This window comes from Pecten maximus, chromosome 7, assembly GCF_902652985.1.
Source record: "Pecten maximus chromosome 7, xPecMax1.1, whole genome shotgun sequence".
Lineage (NCBI taxonomy): Eukaryota > Metazoa > Mollusca > Bivalvia > Pectinida > Pectinidae > Pecten > Pecten maximus.
Window position 1 is genome coordinate 15385266 of NC_047021.1, and position 22375 is coordinate 15407640.

General features: G+C 35.1%; 2 protein-coding genes across 2 annotated transcripts in view; one reads left to right on the top strand and one right to left on the bottom strand.

Moving 5' to 3' along the window:
* Positions 1-17959, top strand: LOC117331733 (protein rolling stone-like). Its single transcript, XM_033890593.1, has 2 exons — positions 1-287; positions 16360-17959. The coding sequence occupies exons 1-2, from the start codon at positions 195-197 to the stop codon at positions 17182-17184; spliced, it is 918 nt and encodes a 305-aa protein (XP_033746484.1). The 5' UTR covers positions 1-194; the 3' UTR covers positions 17185-17959.
* The window catches only part of LOC117331732 (kelch-like protein 17), a 16091-nt gene continuing 11542 nt past the window's right edge, over positions 17827-22375 (bottom strand). Inside the window, exons 6-7 of the mRNA XM_033890592.1 lie at positions 19026-19243; positions 17827-18584 (exon numbers count right to left, since the gene is read on the bottom strand). Coding sequence (XP_033746483.1) covers positions 18406-18584; positions 19026-19243 — 397 coding nt within the window. The 3' untranslated portion in view covers positions 17827-18405. The remainder of the gene's footprint in view (positions 18585-19025; positions 19244-22375) is intronic.

The window sequence follows — 22375 nt, forward strand, 5'->3', positions numbered from 1 at the left end:
GTTACTACCTGTCTAGCACGAGATATCGCGTTTAGCTACCATCCCATTTAATCGTATCGGTTGTATTAAAATCGTCAGGCTTGTGATTGATGGGTTGTACCCCAGTTTTAAGGCGTGCTGTATTGCCTTGAGTATATCAGATTGACTCCCCGGTGCAGTACAGTTGTATATGGTTATGATCCAGATAGAATTTAATGCCAAACATGTGTGATATACTGAAACGTGAATTCTCCTGGAGTAACTTCCAACTCTCTCATCAATACAAGACCGACTTTTACACGTCACAGGTAAGTACAAAGTTTTATTAAAACAAAAATGAAAACAATAACATAATATTCCAAATTATTCATTTTCTGTTTCTTAAGAAACTGATTTGTTCCGTTTCAGTAAATATTATTTACATTTTACAAGTTTTGAATTGATGATATTGCAAAGCAAACTAACAGAGGAGTCAAAAGTAACAAGATGTTATCGGCAGCATGGTCGTAAATAGCATACTCCTCCGAAATTAGGTTTCCACTCAACTAGTATGTAAAGAAGTTCCGTGTTTTTTTTAAGTGGAAGCATATATATTAATTGTCAAATCATGCGCCTTGCTTAGTTCAGTTTTCATTTTAATAGCTTGGCGCGACAACTTTTGCGAGGGGAAATACATGCAAATGTATTGGGGAAATTATAATTATTTTTATAGCAGTAATAACAATCCCTTTGGACTTGATTCAAACCTGTATTATGTCTACTCATACATTTGCACTATTGTGAAAAGCTTTCACGTTCGTTTCTACATACCCTGAATTAGCATGTTCATTTTACCAGGAAATGTCTAACATCATGTAGTGCTTTACTTGTCGTTACAGTTTGAAAATCACCACGATTATCCGATGTTATTTGTTACATTTTGAAAATCAGGTCCCGTCTAATTCAGGTCCCGTCTAAATCAGGTCCCGTCTAATTCAGGTCCCGTCTAATTCAGTTCCCGTCTAATTCAGGTCCCGTCTAATTCAGTTCCCGTCTAAATCAGGTCCCGTCTAATTCAGGTCCCGTCTAAATCAGGTCCCGTCTAATTCAGGTCCCGTCTAATTCAGTTCCCGTCTAATTCAGGTCCCGTCTAATTCTTTAGCTTAAAAAATGTCCATAGGAAAGTATTACGAAATTTAAGGGGAAAACAGTTATGGAATCTTCTTTGTAGTCCGTAAATTTCATGTTGAGGAATTCCCTTTGATTACTCTATAATGTATTACTGTCCATACTAGATCATGGTGAATACATTTTGGTTAAGTTTTTTTTTTTTTTGTTGTTGTCTTTTTTTGTTTTTTTTTTCTAATCGAATCGAATCGAGTTGCGATTCCACACCTGCTTCTGTGGCGTTGATAAAAGTTATTTAACTGAATTCCCCGTCAAGTTATCTGGAAATGAAATGGAATTATAAAGAATATTTGCCCCAAAATAACACAGGTTTTATCAAATGTTTGATACATAGCTGTATACAGATATTACATTGCATTTAAATCGCAGTTTTGAATAAATATCGACGACAGTATACTTATTTTCCCCTGGCATATTTGCAGTGTAATAAAAAATATGATGCAACATAAATCAATGTTAATGAAGTCGATTTAAGATACCTAAAACTAATCATTTACATTTCGTAATCCACAATTTGCTATATTCTGATGTATAATTAATATATTTACATTCTGTTGAATGAAGTAATGCAGGATAACTTAATTATATTTACATTTTCTTTGTTTTTCTAAAGTCCACATGCGATATTTTTATTTGGGGTCCATAAATTGAACTATTTACATCTGGAGACATAACAGCAACAAAACTGATAACGATATAAATGTATGTCCATTCATCTGTCTTTTGGCCACTCTACCTCATTGTGATAGTATTTCCTATATTGCCCCATATGGGCCGGAATTCGTTTATAAAGCATAGTATTGTATTGTTTATATATATATATATATATATATAAACATGAGACTGCATTTTAAATGAATCGATATTAGAGAAATCGTGTTCTATTTAGCATTACTCTGTTGGCGATAAAACATGTATTATCACATGGTGTAACATCCAGTGTAGATCATGTGTACTTACCTCGTGTGTTGTAATCTTTGTGTTACGTGTTAGCTGATAAAATATTAGATCTAAAGGACACACGAAGAATGACTTGATATGTAACGGATAGCTCAAGGATCGTGGAAACTGTTCAAAACAACAGTTTACCAGTACAATTATATGTACAAAACAGTTTCCGGACTAACGTTCTATTTGTAGTAATAGCATGACAGTCAATTTGAATCGTTTTCTTATGCTATAAGTTAATATCTAAAACAGATTTAAGAAAACCTCATTTCAGACGTCGGAACTATCAATGGCTCATGAGCAGAGGAAACCCACAGTTATATTAAGTGTATGACAGCGATGTTGTAGAAAGTAAAAAAAAAAGAAAAGAAAAAAACACTGAAAACAACCCCACCATTTTTACTAAAACACACTGCTCACACATATTATATCAGAATTGCGTCATTAAAACACCCATTGATGTAACACTATCATGCTTGTAATCGTCATCCTTAAGGGTCGATGTTTGTATTATTAGTGTACGATTTCGAATTATACACGTGCCTTTTGCATGCAATGTTTGAACTTTATATCGTTATAGAGACAAACAAACATACGTGTACATCTGTATCAAATCACAGCACACGGTGTTAGCAGCTATGGAGTTCTTTCGTTTCAATAGAAATTAAGGAAGCGATGCAGACAATGGTAGTAATAAAATGTATATCACTAGAGCAAAAACGCATTTTGGTCTTGTCTTTAATGACAATGAAAGGTGAAAAATACAACAGTGATGTCTTAAAAATAAGCTGGGGTGAAATCCAATCACCAGTCATCTAAAAATATTCCGGCAATGTATCGTGCACCAAGAAAGTCTGGCACATCTACGGACAAGACTGGAACATTTCTTTCAGGAATACGTATTCTGTTACAAAAACAACGTGTCAAGTTGTCAATGTGTAGAGTACATATGTTGGCGGATAATGAATTAGCTGTCTAGTTTGGTTTTCATCATCTTAATAGCTTATTATAAGTACAGTTACTGTAGTTGATAATTGTTCTGCATGTTAATAACAATGTTTGTGTATCCGAGCACTCATGTTCAATAATTTTAAGCTTTTTGCTTCGTTTGTGTTCATCCGTGGTGAAGTATAAACAAATTCAAAAACGAAATATTATTGCTTGTTAACACATTACGTTATGACTACTAAGTATTTAATCAAACACACTCAAATTCCATATATTATTTCTTCAGGTTTAAACATGTTTTAAAAAATATTATGGAATCCCATTTCACATTGATTGATGCTACTGTGGTGAAGTTCCATCAGTGCCAGTGTATAAGAGGATGTACAGTATACTATTTATTTGAAGTATCAAGTATCAAAATCATTTTACATCATATATCTAAGCATTTGATTGCCTTGTTTCGGTATTTTTTGTCGCTATAAATGACAACTTTGTAGACATAATTTATAACCACTATAAACAGTGAGGCAGTTCGATACTTGTATTTACATTTCATACACCTTTAGTTGTATTGTAGATTCGTGTCGATTCTAAGTTTAAACCAGGTATTTATTACCAACAGTGAGATTTTTTTGAGATGGGACAGCCTTTTCGACAGTCAGCTGTCACCGTCCAAATGACAACGTTATGACGTCATAATTGGTACGAGACGAATTTTACTCGGTAGTTATAGCCTATAAATCACATCCGTTTCTAGTTGGTTTGTGTCAAAACAATGTTATACAAATGTAACTTAATTATACAAGAATATTTTGTCGTTGGGCAATTAATTACACATAATATTCAATGCATTATAAAATACATGGAGCCCATAAAATCTCGCGAACAAAAACAAAATGATAGTAGAATTCTGTGTCGGAGAAATACTTTAGATATTTGTGGTTCTCGAGAACATACTCTTGCATTTTAGTATGAATGGAGGGAATCAAGATAATTTTCATTCAACCATTTAACTTGAAAAAAATCCCTTTGAGACATAAATTTCCTGCTTTCGTTTATCTATCGTCCCATTACACTTAAAACCGTAACATTTAAGTTGATGGAAATTACATAAAAATGTCGAAAACCTATATATGTAACAGGATTTATAAACGATATGTTATTTATGTCAACGGAATTCCTGATTTATAACAGATGAAAAAACACATTAGAATGTCACAGACAGAGAACCCAACATGTGCCTTTAAAGTCTTCCATTAATTCCGTCGCTCAAAAACATATTTAATTAATAAGGTGATAAATTGTAATGTCAAATTAATAAACATGGACTCTCCAGGGAGATACCTCCGACTTAAAAACATATTTCATTCCCGGCCCAAACTTTTATGTTAGGAGACAAACAGAGATAGGACAACCTGAATGGCCATTTGATACGAGATCTAGATCCAGCTTTCCCTTGACATGACACCACAATCGTGCTGTGGACTTAGGCATTATGACATAAATTTAACATACCTCTTTACTGTAATCGATTTTTCAATATATGGTCCGTGTTAATGGTCGGCTCGCAGGGGATGCCATGATAGCGTTTAATGTGCTGAGCGCTGCAGTAGTGATTAAAAGGAAAATAACAAGAACATGCACGATACAAGTCGTCACATGACCCAACGTAATTATTATAACACAAGAAATAAATAGATAAATAAATAAATAATTGATAAAATATGAACTGTTTTCAGACGATTTCGATTACCAGGAATTTATGATCTTTTTAGAAATGAAATAAATTTAAGAGTTTACTTGAATATAGTTTTATGTTATTGAGATATAACACAACAAAAAGAGTGTGTACTCTGGATAAAATGGTGAGAGTACACTCCATTTGTTTTTTTTTTTTTTTTTTTTTGAAATGCTTCTTACAAACAAGATTAAATTACTCATCATTTTTCTTGTTATTATCGGCTTTGTTCATAAAAGTAAAAATAAGTGGTCGAGTACCTGGTATAGAACTAAATCTGTTCCTATTTTATAATGTATGATGGTCAAAAAGACAACCTTCCTACTAAAACCTCATAGAGACAAAGAGGTGACCAACGGACACAGATATTAATAGTGTCCCTCTCACTTCAATGGTTAAGTAAAATATACTGCCATACTGCCAAACCATAGGACATTCACTGTCCATAGTATTTTATACCATAACCCTTTCTGACATTTCAACACGCTACGAAGAGTTCCGACAGTACAGATTGGTGCCAAGATAGCGACACCAATTGGTCTTTTAAATTTGATGATCCACTGGATTACACATACTAGATAAACACTCAGAAAACATTCATCCTTTCAAGCTTGAAATACTTGAGAATGGATACGCGTGTATGACTCGGCCCACTCTGTGATTGGCTAGTCGACTAGCAACAGAAGGGCTTCATACAGTGAGTTGTTGGTGATGTTATCCGTCCCAGTACGTGTGATGGTAATTACATGGCTGTCTGTGAGAGATGAAATACGAGGCACGTCATCGCGATAGCCAGGCCTGATAATCAATTACAAGGATTTATAATAACTTACGCAGAATTATATCAATCATACGATTCAAAAATATCTTTGTCTTATTCTGCAGAAATGTCTGTATTTTTGGTTTGTTCAAGGGTTTCCTTTTGCTGGAATTAGTTCCTTTTATTATTATATTACCTGTTTAGAAAATAGAAAATTATATAAGAGACACTGATGAGACCGCGTCAAGTTTCTTCATCATTGGTTATTTAGCTAATAAAGAGATGATTATCGAACTTTGTTTGGCAGGTGTCGCTGCGGTCGCTGATATCTTTCCTTGGCGTTTCACAGAGGCTTATATTGATTGAACTAAAGCCTCGTAAAACCCCGACATTCTTCAACGTGTAGTCGTAAAATGGATTTGCCTTATCAATTAATTTTGAAAAAGTCCGGAAATAAGTTATTATTAATACTATATCTCATTTCTGTCGCGTTTCTTGGGAATATATCGAGTGCAATGCCATTTTACTGCTCTTAGAGCTGTTGTTATGATGTCTTTATTGCATGTTCTTCATCTTTAAAGTCATAACGATTTTATTTTAATAATAACCCGAATTGAAAAACATTATCATTAATTAGTTTAATTTAAAGATAGCAACCCTGCCTTGAATGACAGAGGCGGCGATATTAGCAAGGCATATGAAATCATTGCTGGAGATTCTCAGTCGTACGCTAGATTGATATTTGGGCGGCACCTGACACTGTCCCATCCAATCACGTAGCTGCAAGCGTCATTAGGGTTCCTAAGACATTTAATTGATTTCATTATTTTAGGGAGGTATTTCTTTTAAGCTTTCTGGATATATTGAGTTATGAAAACATCTTAGACCTATATAACAACCCAAAACCTGTCATTCAGCAACTCAACGAGATTTTCAAATCTGCAGCGAACGAAATATTTCTTTTTAAAATACAGCCATGAATATTTGTTATCAATTAATTTCCCTTTTAATGATTTAACTTTAATCTTTGTAACTTATATTGTAATATAAATTACAACAGCAAACAAATGGTATACAATGTGTATGTTTTGCAATCTATTTCGTTTGATTCTCGATAATAAATGTCACTTGATATCTGGAATCCATCAATTGATTAGATATTTCATATAAATAGTGAACATTATCTTAAAGCATAAACAGTACACATGACCCAGTGACCTAATTGGTGTTAGTGAGATAGATATGCAAAGTCAATATCTAGAGAGTAATATCAAACCCTTGACAGGTCTCCTTAAAGCGGTTTTTACACAGACTTTGAGCAGTATTGACGGACCTGATGTAACACGTCGATTTCGATGTGTCGCTGATACGTAAATTTAATGTTTCCATCACAAGTGTGTTTTCTATAAGTCCATGACATCAAGACCGGCACACGGAGTTTATCTATATGGGTGTATCACTGAACGCATGTTTACTGCATGTATGTTTACTATAAATAAAAAAGATATATTTAAATATGTGAATGATGAATGTGTCACTAAACCTACGTTTACTATACGTACAGAGATATCTCAATATGTACATAAGGTAGTTTATTGATGAATGTGTCAATTAACCTACGTTTACTATACGTACAGAGATATCTCAATATGTACATTAGGTAGTTTATTGATGAATGTGTCACTTAACCTACGTTTACTATACGTACAGAGATATCTCAATATGTACATAAGGTAGTTTATTGATGAATGTGTCACCAAACCTACGTTTACTATACGTACAGAGATATCTAAATACATGTATGTACATAAGGTAGTTTATTGATGAATGTGTCACCAAACCTACGTTTACTATACGTACAGAGATATCTCAATATGTACATAAGGTAGTTTATTGATGAATGTGTCAATTAACCTACGTTTACTATACGTACAGAGATATCTCAATATGTACATTAGGTAGTTTATTGATGAATGTGTCACCAAACCTACGTTTACTATACGTACAGAGATATCTCAATATGTACATAAGGTAGTTTATTGATGAATGTGTCACTTAACCTGGGTATACTATACGTACAGAGATATCTCAATATGTACATTAGGTAGTTTATTGATGAATGTGTCACCAAACCTACGTTTACTATACGTACAGAGATATCTCAATATGTACATAAGGTAGTTTACTGATGAATGTGTCACCAAACCTACGTTTACTATACGTACAGAGATATCTCAATATGTACATAAGGTAGTTTATTGATGAATGTGTCGCTAAACCTACGTTTTCAGCATGTATGTTTACTATAAATACAGTGATATATACATATGTAGATTTGGTAGTTTATTTATAAGTGTGTCACTAAACCTACGTTTTCATCACGTGTCTTCTTGTTGTTAGCTTTCTATAATTCAGTATAGACTGGTTATTGCTGACAATACTGATCTTTATGTATTATATTTCTAGCCTTCTTGTCAATTGAACCCTTGTTTTCTTGTGCATAAACTACCCCCATATAAACTTACCAACTCGAAGTCCTAGTTCTGTAAACATTTGTAAATGGTTATTTTGATGTTCGAAAAAATGCTGTTTATTTAAAGATCGTGATTTATTTTTAATGTATTAATTTTCCGATTGTTTTCAACAGGATCTTATTAAAAAGATATAAATGTAAGCGTTAATGTTAATGTCCAGTGTCCAAGACGTTTGATACCATAAACAAACCAAACAGTTTGTACCTACGATAGGCTTTGTAAAATTACTACAGTAAATCATTTATTTTTCGCGTAGGATTTATTTTCGCGTTAATAAACGAGGGGGTCAGTGTCGAATTCAAATTCTTCGCGTATCATCTATCAGTGAAGCTGTACAATAATCATTTAGTCAATTTAATGCATAACGATGAATACAAATAATACTTCAATGTAAAGTTTACGGCTACAATGTTTGGCAGTATTTGCTTGATATAGGTTATTTCATTACTTTAAAACACACAAAATGTTATCTATGGTATCTTACAAAATAATGAAAATGCACGAAAAATATCATAATTAAAGTAAAGTTCTTTCCAAGCTCCATAACAACATGATAAACGGAGAAAGATACAGGAATGAAAACAATCATATTTAGATTAAGAAACGAGAATTGCTTTACTGGACAAAGACAAGATTTGTAAACGTTTCCAATGGAGTTAATACTGGTGTATGCCTACATGTCTAATTCCCAAACTTGCATTTACCTTCTCGATCGTATAATTCTATCTTTGCACGGAAAACCCGAAGCACTCATGTTGACTAATGACTTTTGGTGTATTTTATGAACCTTCAACTGTATGAGCCAGTGGTACAAACTGTAAAGAGTATAACCTAACGAGAACTCCCTACACCTTTCATCAATTCATTAGTGGGGCTTCAAAGTAAGGGCACCTCGAACTCGGGGGAAGATCCTAGATAAGATGGCTGTACCGGGGCTACACTGTAGAGGATGGTCACGGGTAGCCAAGGTATCGGAGTTCACATATCTAGGATCGGGATAAATTAATCGGTTTGCATGCAGTTAATTCTATCTCATATCATATGTAAATATTTCGGCCAGATGTAAGACTCAGCTTTTTATACTTCAAAGTTGAGTTGATATGATATGTGTTTACAATTGCCCGCTGGCGCAATTACCAGGCGGAAACATGTGATAGGGTTACTACCAGTACATGGAAACTCTCCCTTAATAAATGTTATACTTTCATGTAGTCCCCCTGTCTCTAGATATCAAAACTATAGCTAAAATTGAGTTTATAATTTTGGTCTCTACGATATGTCGAATCTTTAAGTTAAGTTTCAAACTTGGAGAATTTAATCTTGTATTGCAGTTTTGTACAAAATTATAGGGGCCTGGTGGCCAGTCTAGTAGTCTACCATCATTAAAAGACATTCATTGATTTATCACCTACAAATCGTTGTATGGATGGTATGGGTGGTGGATTAGCACAGTAGTAACACATTTGCCTTTCACCTAGGTGGCCGGGATTCGATTCCCTGATCGGACATGAGAAGGTATCTTATACCTACCCAACTACGCAGGTTTCCATGGATTTCCCCGGATTTTTTCGGGTTCCCCACTTTCCTCCGACAATGAGAACCATCGCGCGCTTCAAACTGGGCCAACAAGCGTGATTAATATGAGTTTATATAACTTCTTTTGTAATTGTTGTAAAATAGATAAAGTTTACATAATACAAATCTTTATATAGAAAGTGTATATTGGTTAACAGTATTTATATGTATAGATACAGTGTATATTGGTTACCAATATTTATATATAGACAGTGTATATTGTAGACAATGTTTATATATAGACATCGGAAACAGGTTAACAATATTTATATATAGACAGTGTATATTGGTTAACAATATTTATATATAGACAGTGTATATTGGTAAACAATATTTATACAGTCTGAATATCGGTTATTATTCATAATCAGATTCTATGTTCAATATGTTACATCTACAAGTTATCATCAGAACAGTACAAACCTTACAGTCACTTTATCTTAGCTAGTAGGTGAAACAGAATACTTTCATATGGATTATCATATGTACCGATTCACATTGACTGTACTGTCTGTACTTTTTTGATAATCCTAATGTGTAAGAAGCATATCGATTTTATATTGTAAATATATTAATCTATAAATATTGTGAAGGTTTCACACATTTTTTTTGAATTATGAAGGTTTCTTACATTTTTTTAATTGTGAAGGTTTGATACATTTTTTTAATTGTAAAAGTTTCACACATTTTTGAATTGTGAAGGTTTCACATTTTTGAATTTTGAAGGTTTCACACATTTTTTGAATTGTGAAGGTTTCATACATTTTTTGAATTGTAAAGGTTTCATACATTTTTTTGAATTGTGAAGGTTTCACACATTTTTTGAATTGTGAAGGTTTCACATTTTTGAATTTTGAAGGTTTCACACATTTTTGAATTGTGAAGGTTTCACACAATCTTTGAATTGTGAAGGTTTCGTACATTTTTTCAGTTGTGAAGGTTTTACACATTTTTTTTAATTGTGAAGGTTTTACACATTTTTTAATAGTGAAGGTTTTGAGTTTCTGCCTCCTTGGATTATTTCTGTTTTCTACGCTCGATTACTTTCGATCCTACCCTATTTGCGTTTCCAGTATTTCTGTTGATTTTCTACCTGTTAAGTGTTTGTACACTCTGTTAACTCACTGACCTCTGGATGGATTGTTTGCTACAATAGTGACATAGAACTGATATCTAGTGCAATAATGCAGACCTTGCCGTTAAATGACGGATTCCTACTCATTTATCGCATTGCATACCCCCGATAGGACACTGATAGCGTGACTACGACCTGTTTGCTAGGTTCTTACCACAAGTCTTCTATTTCAGAATGGAAACCAAGTCATTCAGCGAGAAATTGAAATTTTATTTCGGGAGTTAGAATGGATAAAAATATCGACATGTGATAGACAAGATAAAGAGGGTTCTTACATGTAGGTAAATGTAGGGCGGTCATGTTTACGTCTGGTAGGAAACGGTGACGCCAGAACGGGAACCTTAAAGGGAAGAGGTGTTACCGGGGAAACCAGTGTGTAATTTCTTATATCACGGTATCTCACATCAAGGAAAACCTCATTATAGATATATTTACTTTGATTTACCAACCTAAATGCTCTATAAATTTCGGTTATTACACTAATTGGAAGCATTTATACAATTCCTTCTTTTCATAAATAACGTAAATAAGAAGGTATCGCGATTCTCTCTTACACTTCTACTACGTATGTAAGGTACACAGATCTAAAACTGTCTAAGAACCGTTTTATCTTTTTGAAGGGACATATTACCATTTCAGTTGGTTAGAGCGCCGGCCACGTAACCACGGGTGAAGATACGAGGTACATGGTTCGACACTCAATACCCATATGTCGGTTTGTGTTTCTCGGGAAGCTGAGAAACGGGTCGATCTGTGTTGTGGTTGTGTCCTTTAGACAGACACTTTACCCTAATGACGTGTGTTTTTCAGTGAGATAGTCACCAACTAATACAAGGAGAATCCACTTCAAAATGACTCGGCTGTTCATGTGGCGATTAACCCAGCAAACTAACAAACATTCATTGTACATCATTCTCAATGTTTTAAATAAAACAAAAAAGTATCTATAATACCACTAACTGTTATACAATAAAGTATTTATAATACCACTAACTGTTATACAATAAAGTATTTATAATACCACTAATTGTTATACAATTAAGTATCAATAATACCACTAACTGTTATACAATAAAGTATATATAATACCACTAATGTTATACAATAAAGTATCTATAATACCACCAATGTTATACAATAACGTATCTATAATACCACTAATTGTTATACAATAAAGTCACTATAATACCACTAACTGTTATACAATAAAGTATTTATAATACCACTAATTGTTATACAATTAAGTATCAATAATACCACTAACTGTTATACAATAAAGTATATATAATACCACTAATGTTATACAATAAAGTATCTATAATACCACCAATGTTATACAATACAGTCACTATAATACCACTAAATGCTATACAATAAAATCACTATAATACTACCAAATGTTATACAATAACGTCTCTTTAATACCACCAAATGTTATACAAGCTTATTAGAATTTTACATTTTCTCCCGAATGTTTCTCGACATTATCACATAGATCTTAAATTGACCTCGGCGATTAGGAGTGCATTTCCGAACTAAAGTACAAACTTTCAGTGCAAAATCAGAACAGTTGTACGGAAGACGCTAGAATGTAAGCATATATGTAATTTCCGATCAATCGCACTTTTCTGAAATGATAATTTTTTTCTTGCACCATTGACCTGTATTTTTCATTCAAACATAAAATAGATATGATTGACGTTTATAGCGCTCCAAGATGGAACGGTTTTCACTAGTTATCACATCCATTTTACTTAAAGTACGTATTCTATACACACGTGCTTAAAAACACATTTAGCATCATGTCAACCTGTTATTGCGTACAAGCTACTGGTACAGATGCTATTAATGTTTAATACATCGAAATTCATAATCACTTTCTCCAGCTCATAAAGTTCTGATTCTTCAACATATCTGACACCAATCGTAACGTCTTCATTACGAAATGCATATTAATTCGAAATTATTTGATAGATATCATCTACTAAGTTTCTACAATTTGTAAATACACATAGAAAACATGTTCAATCTTAACAGAGGAGAAAATGATTCCTAATGACAAAATGTGCTTTAGTTATCATGTAATGTATCAGAATATGAAAGATAACGAAACAAAAAAAGGTAGTTGATTGTATCGTAATAGGCAGCCAACCACGAACTGGATATTAATCGGCAGAGGAGTGCAGCTCGTGCAACTTGTTTAATAAGATTCATGCGTTTGTTTTTCACCTCTCTTTATTAAGGGGTATTAATTTAAGTGATATACTGTGCCACTATTCCATTTCTTAAAAAAATAGTTGTCGTTCTATGAGCATGAATGGGAATCTAAAAAGCGGGCTAGAGGTTCTACATAACATCTATCTAAATGTCTTAAACTCCGTAAATAAAACGCATTGCTAAAATTCGCCGTTTATATTTAACATCTGTGTAATTGTTTTAAACTCAACGTTTAAACTGTTCGATAAAATAACAGCGCAATATTAAAGAAAATATTTAGTCAACACCATCAAATGGTACCGATTCAACATTTTGATTTTCACTCGGCCACATTTTGCGCGGAACAAGAGTTTACACTTATAAAACGCAGTGATTCACATATTCTTAAACTATATATTTGTACATGTGGTAAATGCAGTGATTAACAATCTTAATTTTATATTTGTACATGTGGTAAATGCAGTGATTAACATTCTTAAACTTTATAGTTGTATATGTGGTAAATGCAGTGATTCACATTTTTAAACTCATCTTTTTTTTTCTTTTTGTGGATATTTGTTTTATGTTTTCTTCTACATTTTTTTCGTTTCGATTTTCCAAAACCACATCGTTCTTAAAACATTTTCACTTTTAATTAAAAACATCAAGGAGAAAGCCTTTTCGAGGCGGTATAGTGTGTAACTTTTGTAGATAAACGAGTCTATTTCTTGTTCCGATAAACACAAGTATTGTATTTGTCGGCGTCGTATCATCATTAATTTCAGTCAGCCAGAGCTTAAAAATAAATATAAGATTGAATGTAAATTTGGTCGATTTCTATCAGTCAACGGAACCAACATACAAATTGTTTTGAATATGAATTAAAGAAAAGAACATTTCAAATATATCTGAGTAAAAACCATCATATATACAACATAGATAATGCAACATACAACATCGAGACTGGGAGCATATACCACACGTCCGAATGGTGTAATGTTTTGAATAATCACTAGGTTTTAAAAGTATGAAGGTTACGTCGGATATATCTCTCCATGCAATGGTCTTCTTTATACCATACTTATTAAGTTTATACCATACTTATTAAGTTTATACCATACTTATTAAGTGTATACCATACTTATTAAGTTTATACCATACTTATTAAGATTATACCATACTTATTAAGTTAACTTTTGAGATATTTAATAATCCTTTATTTTTTGGGTGTTTTAGGTACAATGCTATAGAGGTAAATCCAATCAATATTTGTGAAAGTCTCCAATAGCATACATATTTTTATTGTGAACCAGAATATCACCATTATTACAGAAACCCTCTTTCGAAAACAGTACATGGGTGTATTCACTACAGGAATCCTATACCATATATCGTAGTATTCTTTAAAACTGTCCAGGGAAAATACATCACTGTTCTGTTGAGTGGGTATGTCATGACGGTTCTTATATTTGTTTTTTTTTTATCGACACCATTTATCGTCATTTTGAAGTTTTGTTCTTTAAGATGACATATCAATGGTTCAGACAAGGTTTTTTTTAGCAAGAAGCTTTAAGATGAATGGCGGCTATCTATGAGATAAAACAAAATGGTTCATATCACAAGACAACGTGGATCTTGTGAACTATGAAAAATCATCCTTTTTTATGAATGTCAAAACACCGGGTTTTATAACGCCAAACCGGTTATATGGGTCACGCTGTTGAAATCCACTTTCCCAAGGTTCGCACGGTAGAAAAACTACTTGTGCGAAGGCCTACACTGGCAGTGAGCTATATCGTTCTTGTCGAACCGTCAAAATCATAGGCAGTGTATTTGAGTTTGTAATTAATCATCGACGTGGAATTGATTCCAAGACAGGAAACCTGTTGATTTATCTGTAATAAAAGCACGAGGATGTATATAGCATCTCTCAGGACGATGGTATCAAAAATATCACTATATCCACCAACACAACTATCGTCAGGCATATCACTTCGACAGTACAACACGTGCCACTTCAGAACTTCAAACAATAACCAAAACAAAATAACAATGAATCTTTCTCTCCGGAGGAAGTATATTAAGAAACACTAGCTTGAAATATACGTACAATGTATGTGTTAATGATGATACAAAGCTTGGTAGACCTATTTACAGTTTCATGTCCGATCTACAGAATCACAACTCTTCAACATCCCCTCCTACCTTGGTATCAGGTATAGATGAAATTAATTTCAAATATAATTTTATTTCTTGTAAGGTTTTCATTAGATGTTTTGATTTATTCCTGTCAGTTTTTATTGCCTATCGGTATCGCTATTTCTTCACCTGGTAATTAATGTCAAAACTACTTAGTGTACAAGGTCTCTGTTTCATTATGTTGGAAATCATTTCCAAAATACTAACACGTACACATGTTTGTCACGTATCCGTCTGTCTATTTTTGACGCGTTTTTATTATATTATGTTATGATATTAGTTTTGCATGTTCGATTTAAGACAGATTACGTATAACTTTAAATTTACAATTTCTCAAGATTATTGATAAGACACCTTACACTATAATGTTTCATTGCATTTTTGCCAATGAAATATAGAAATTAATCAAACTGATCAAATTGATTTTTTCACTGCAGCGATGAGCAGTGAAAATATAAGATTTTGTAGTGAGAGTTTGTAGTTCTCTCGTATGAAAGAATAGATCGAAATTTTTCACTCGTGCAAAATATCGATATTCTCCATACCCCTAAAACATATATTATATTCAACGGGAAACCATTTAATATCCTCTATATTTTTACTATTTATCGTGTTTCAGGTTAAGACAGGTTACAGTATACCTTTATATTTACTATTTCTTGTGTTTCCCGTTAGGACCAGTTACACTAAAACTTTATATTTAATATTTCTTGTGTTTCCCGTTAGGACCAGTTACACTATAACTTTATATTTACTATTTCTTGCGTTTCCCGTTAGGACCAGTTACACTATAACCTTATATTTACTATACTCGTGTTTCTCTTTAAGACAGGTTTCGGTGTAACTTTATATTTACTATGCTCGTGTTTCTCTTTAAGACAGGTTACAGTTTAACTTTATATTTATTATGCTCGTGTTTCTCTTTAAGACAGGTTACAGTTTAACTTTATATTTACTATGCTCGTGTTTCTCTTTAAGACAGGTTTCGGTGTAACTTTATATTTACTATGCTCGTGTTTCTCTTTAAGACAGGTTACAGTTTAACTTTATATTTATTATGCTCGTGTTTCTCTTTAAGGCAGGTTACAGTTTAATTTTATATTTACTATGCTCGTGTTTCTCTTTAAGGCAGGTTACAGTTTAATTTTATGTTAACTATTTCTCGTGTTTCTTGTTGCAGTGGCGATGGCACCCGTACATCTTTTTGATATTTCGTGCCGTGACGGCGGCGTACACAATAGCGTCTCTGTCCGCAGTGTTTGCGGAAGGAGGTGGATCCCACAACATCATGGTCTACCTCACAATTTGGACATACCTGACTTTAACATTGCATTTCTTATCAGCGGCCATATTGGCGTTTGTGTGTCACTGCACAAGCTGTGGTGACGATCACACCAACAGTATCGTTTTAACACAGGTTAAAAGTGAACCAATTAAAGCGGTAAATGTCTCCTTTCAAAACGATAACGGTAGACAAATGTCAAATGGCAACATTTCAACGGGCAATTCAACAACAGCAAATGAGGAATCCGGAAATACGTCACTGGCTGAATCTAATAAATCACTACCGTGGTACTTCCAAACCTGTTGGTTGGTGTCAATCGTTGCCCACCATTTCACTCTGGTGGTGACGATAGTGTATTTCACGGCATTATTTCCGTTCATGGGTATTCAGGGCATAGCTGTAAATGATATCAACATGCATGGGATCAGCACGGTCTTGGTCCTAATAGACGTGGCCGTCAGTGCACGTCCTGTGCGCTTACTCCATGTCATCTATCCAATCGCGTATGGCGTCGCATACGCTACGTTCAGTGTGATCTACTGGAGTCGGGATACTGTCCACAATGTCGTTTACGACATCATGGACTGGAACAATCCGTGGCTGGCAGCAGGTGTGGTCATTGGACTGGCATTAGTCGTCGTCCCCCTCATCCAACTGTTTCATTTCGGGCTGTATCGACTTAGGCTGAGTCTATACGATCGCATTTATAACACAAAGTGATTACCGATTTTGTATCAGAGAGATCTGAAAACATATCACACGAAGTGGTTATTGTACCGGTGACGTATAACACACAAATAGATTTCTGTACCGGTGACGTATAACACACAAATATATTTCTGTACCGGTGACGTATAACACACGAATAGATTTCTGTACCGGTGACGTATAACACACAAATAGATTTATGTACCGGTGACGTATAACACACAAATAGATTTCTGTACCGGTGACGTACGACCGCACAAGCAGAAAGTGATTACTATACTGTGATGTAGGCCATAATATACCACAGCAAGTGATCATTGTACCGGTGACGTACAACACAAAAAGTGATTACTTTTCTGATGACGTTTAACACACAAATTGACAATTGATCCGCTATGTCATTTCAAGGAAATAATTGATTAATCCATTATATTCCGACAACGCAAATACTTCTACTATCGTTTTTATTCGATGTGAACTTTTCTTTAATTCTACGAAATGGTGCCGTGACCAGGATTTCTAAACCTTTACAAACATTCCGTATTCGGTGTGAACTTTTCCTAAATACATTGTATGTTCAAAGCCGTTTCTAATACGAATGCATGTGTTCATCATTACTTTGGTAATACCGTGTGACATCAATACCAGTACTGATTTGTGTGAAGAATACAGTGACACGCACTGGTCAGACGTAGCGCCATACATCATCTCAATGGAACTTAAACGATGTCTTTCATTTGTGAATGTGTTTTGGGGATGTGAAAATAAAACAAAATCTGGGAATTGATTCGATTCTTTATTATCGTATGTAAATCCAACATATATTTAAATGCAATAACAGTAATGAGCAATAAATAATTGATGAGGTCAACGTGAGTGGCCTCTAGACATGGTCATTCTTAAAATATCTTACACTCTGGTCAATATGAAATATGCCAGTTTATTGCAATGACACTTGATTCTGCCAATACATTGATCATGTACCTGATTAGACGACAATTATAAGTAAACTTTTCATCAGAACGTCGACATGCCTTAATGAGACTTCTTATTACCTTACGTGGCGTTTTTGTTTCAATAAGACAACGGATCAAGCGACAGCACTGTAATTACTATACCGACATCAAGCCTAGTTAGATACATGTAAAAGGACACAGATGGAGTGTGCCGTTTCAAATGAAATTTTGGTTATGTATTTTGTTACATGCGTTCTGTATGTTGCACGAGAAGATTTTAGTGAACGGATACGTCGCCAGCCAGTGCGCAACACGCAATACCGAGGACTGAGTGACCAAGGGGCTGGAGGTCATCTACCCAGGTCATCAAGTCGCGGTCAACATCTAGACACTCGGTGTCCATAAGAGATCTTCCCTCATCTGAACTCACTCCTCCGATTACGTAAATTCTCGACTCTAAAACGCAAAAGTATAAATTGAAAATATAAGCACTGGAAACAAAAATGACATGTTTTTAACGTTCGTATGACCTATATATAAAGTGACATTTAGTCATGTGAATTTTAACCCAAAGCAGACACGGACGCAAGCGTCAACATGGGAATGGCAACAAAAACACCAGCGTCGACATAAACGCATTTGCGAGTGTAAAAACTACGAATATTTTTTTCTGATACATTACAATTGCAGAATAAAGACAATGCCATGACGTCATATCCGTTATGGTCCTATACCACTCAGGTGTCATTGCGGACGGACATAAAGCCCGTTGGTATTTATTGAAATTGTCAGTAAAAGCATTGCGTGTTATACGGACCATAACACTGTTTACAGAATCATGTATTCGCTCATCACTTTTATGTAAATCTACCGTTCATTACACCGTGCTACACCTACCGATAACTGCGGCCCCTGCGTCATGTCTAGGGATTCTCATGTTGGAGACCAGTTCCCATACATCTTCGTCGTCACAGTAACGGTAGACCGAGGATAGGGAACAAATGGATGAGCTACCTACGGGAATAGTGGATCCTCCCAGAAGGTAGAGTGACCCTCGGGCCTCTACTAGGTTGGCATGGCAACACGGTACTGGAAGGGAGTTCTTGGCAGTCCAACTGAAATGGATTTATAACAGTTTCCTGGTCACTTAAGCGTTTATCACAAAAGGTTATTATAACTGCGATGTTGAGAGGTGAACGGTGACGCACACGAACACTTAATGGAATGGCAGACGCACTCCATCGCGTTCAGACACCCTGTAACTGGGTTCTGTTAGCTCCTGGGACAGATTGTTCAGAATCAAAACATCTCGTCCTATCTACATTTTGAGATAACAGACATAATAAGTAATGCTGACAAAACAAATATAAATGTTGTTACTGAAATATAAAGCTTTTCTTGAATTAAGTTTCTAGGTCGTATAGGAATAGTATTATCGAGAGAAACTAACAATCGCATCGCCCGATAACAATTGGTAAGGGTAATACAATATCACTAATGTCTAATTATATCGTTTTTCAATTAGATCGGTATTGTTGTGGTAAAATCAATGTATTATACAAAGCAAATGTAGAAAGTTATCAAGCAAACGCTCTAATCCTTTGTTCCAGTTTAATGAACAGAAAGTGAATAAACAGTCATAAATGAATTTTCAAATTAATTTGTTTAATAAGTAATAATCTATCAAGTATCAATCCTCTAAGGTAGCAGGCCACTTAATGTACAACATATGTCAAAACAAGATTAATTCTGTCATTGAGATATTCAATTTCAAATAGGGTTCAGAAAAAAAAATGTGTAGAAAATTGTGTCATCGTGTCATTTTTTAAAGTTTTTTTTAAGTTGTTACCATGGTACTCACAGGTCTGAAAAACATAGAAAATGTTGTATAGATTACAAATATGTACTTTATTAAAGGTAATGTGTAGGGTTAACTGACTATGTTTACATATCTAAAACATTTGCCTTATTTTTCAGAATTGGACATTTTTACTGTACACTGCTACCTAATAAATATTGAACAGGTATTATATCGATATGTACTAGTTTCATATAGATTACATTTACATTCTGGCTTTTTTACGTCCTAAAACAGTATGCATGTAGAGTGGAAGTGGTAAATATCGATTTATTTCCACTGGGTACTGCACATCAGTCATATTAAATTACCGACATTTTCACTCTGTTTCAAAAAATGTCCATTTAAAGATTCTCGTAGATGCCATGGAAGTTAAGACAAAGCATCCTGAAAAGCATGAGCAATTTAAAACACAAAACATTAATAAACCGTAATAACGTAATCATAACAGACATATTTTTTGCTTGTAAACAGAACTGGACTTGATCAATAACAACAAAATCAGTACCTTATACATTCTCCATTCTTTACCTGAGGACTAGTTTTATCACCATAGTCTAAAAGCAATGATTTTGCTTGCTATGTCCATTGCTTAGGCAAAGGTTTTCCTCCTCTAATATTAACATTAAAGACGTATTGTGGTACATACAGTACTCAAGAAGTGGAAGTGGTGGAGTTACATTACAGTCGCATTGTGGTACATACTGTATTCCAGAAGTGGAGTTTGGTGGCGTAAAATCGTTAACAAAATTTGAAGAACCATTTTATCAATCTTGAACACGCACTTGTTACCACCATGCGGTACAGACCCGAAATAACAATCAATACATTACCAATGCAGTACCATTACAATTGGTGGACGCATGCTTTCATAATAAAATCGCTTTTTAATATAGCTGTATTGTATTGGACTTGTGACTCTTAGAAAAACAATACTGGTCGAAATGTGAACTGAAGAGTGTTTCCAACGTCTACTACACGTATATACAGGATCCTGGCATATCCGATTACATCCGCTGAGAGATTGGCTATTAGTAGGCTAGCAGACCTGTTCAGGGACTGACGAGTAGTAGGTTAGAAGACCTTCCGAGGGACTGGTGAGTAGTAGGTCAGCAGAGCTGTTGAGGGACTAATGAGTACAAGGTCCGCAGACCGGTAGATGGACTGGCGAGTAGTAGGTTTGCAGACCTGCCAAGGGACTGGCGAGAGACTGGTCATTTGTAGGTCATCAGACCTGTCGCGGGACTGGTGAGTAGTAGGTCAGCAGAGCTGTTGAGGGACTGATGCGTACACGGTCCGCAGACCGGTAGAGGGACTGGCGAGAGACTGGTCATTTGTAGGTTAGTAGACCTGCCGAGGAACTGGTGAGTATTAGGTCAGTAGACCTGCCGTTGGACAATTGAGTAGTAGGTCAGTAGACCTGCCGTGGGACTGGTGATTTGTAGGTTAGCAGACCTGCCGTTGGACAGGTGAGTATTAGGTCAGTAGACATGCCATGGGACTGGTGAGTAGTAGGTTAGCAGACCTGCCGTTGGACAGGTGAGTAGTAGGTCAGTAGACCTGCTGTTGGACAAGTGAGTAGTAGGTCAGTAGACCTGCTGATGGACAAGTGAGTAGTAGGTTAGCAGACCTGCCGTTGGACAGGTGAGTAGTAGGTCAGTAGACCTGCTGCTGGACAGGTGAGTAGTAGGTCAGTAGACCTGCTGTTGGACAGGTGAGTAGTAGGTCAGTAGACCTGCTGTTGGACAAGTGAGTAGTAGGTCAGTAGACCTGCTGATGGACAAGTGAGTAGTAGATCAGTAGACCTGCCGTGGGACTGGTGATTTGTAGGTTAGCAGACCTGCCGAGGAACTGGTGAGTAGTAGGTCAGTAGACCTGCCGTGGGACAGGTGAGTAGTAGGTCAGTAGACCTGCCGAGGGACTGGTGATTTGTTGGTTAGCAGACCTGACGAAGGACTGGCGAATAGTAGGTCAGCACACCTGCCGAGGGACAGGCGGGTTGTAGGTCAGTAGGTCTACCAATATGTGTCAGTAGTATTGCATACACCGCGTAATATGTCTATAAATGTTTATCTCGCACGTAAACACAGACCTAGATTTGCCCTCTTTATCATTAAAAAGTGGAAAATAGCCAAATCATGTATAATCATACTCCCGTAATTTTGATATACCGATATCTGTGTTTGTCGGTCAGTGGCTACCTGGTACCAGAAGGCGTGTGTGTGCATTATACGACCAACTTTCTACGTTTCTGGTATGGTAGGTTTGCACGAAATACACCTATTCATTTGGTCTTATATATCGTGTACAAAAGTGGTTTTTATTATTATTTCATAAGTGGTCAAGTGTGACTTTTTTTACCTTTAACCTTGAACGATCACCAAAATAA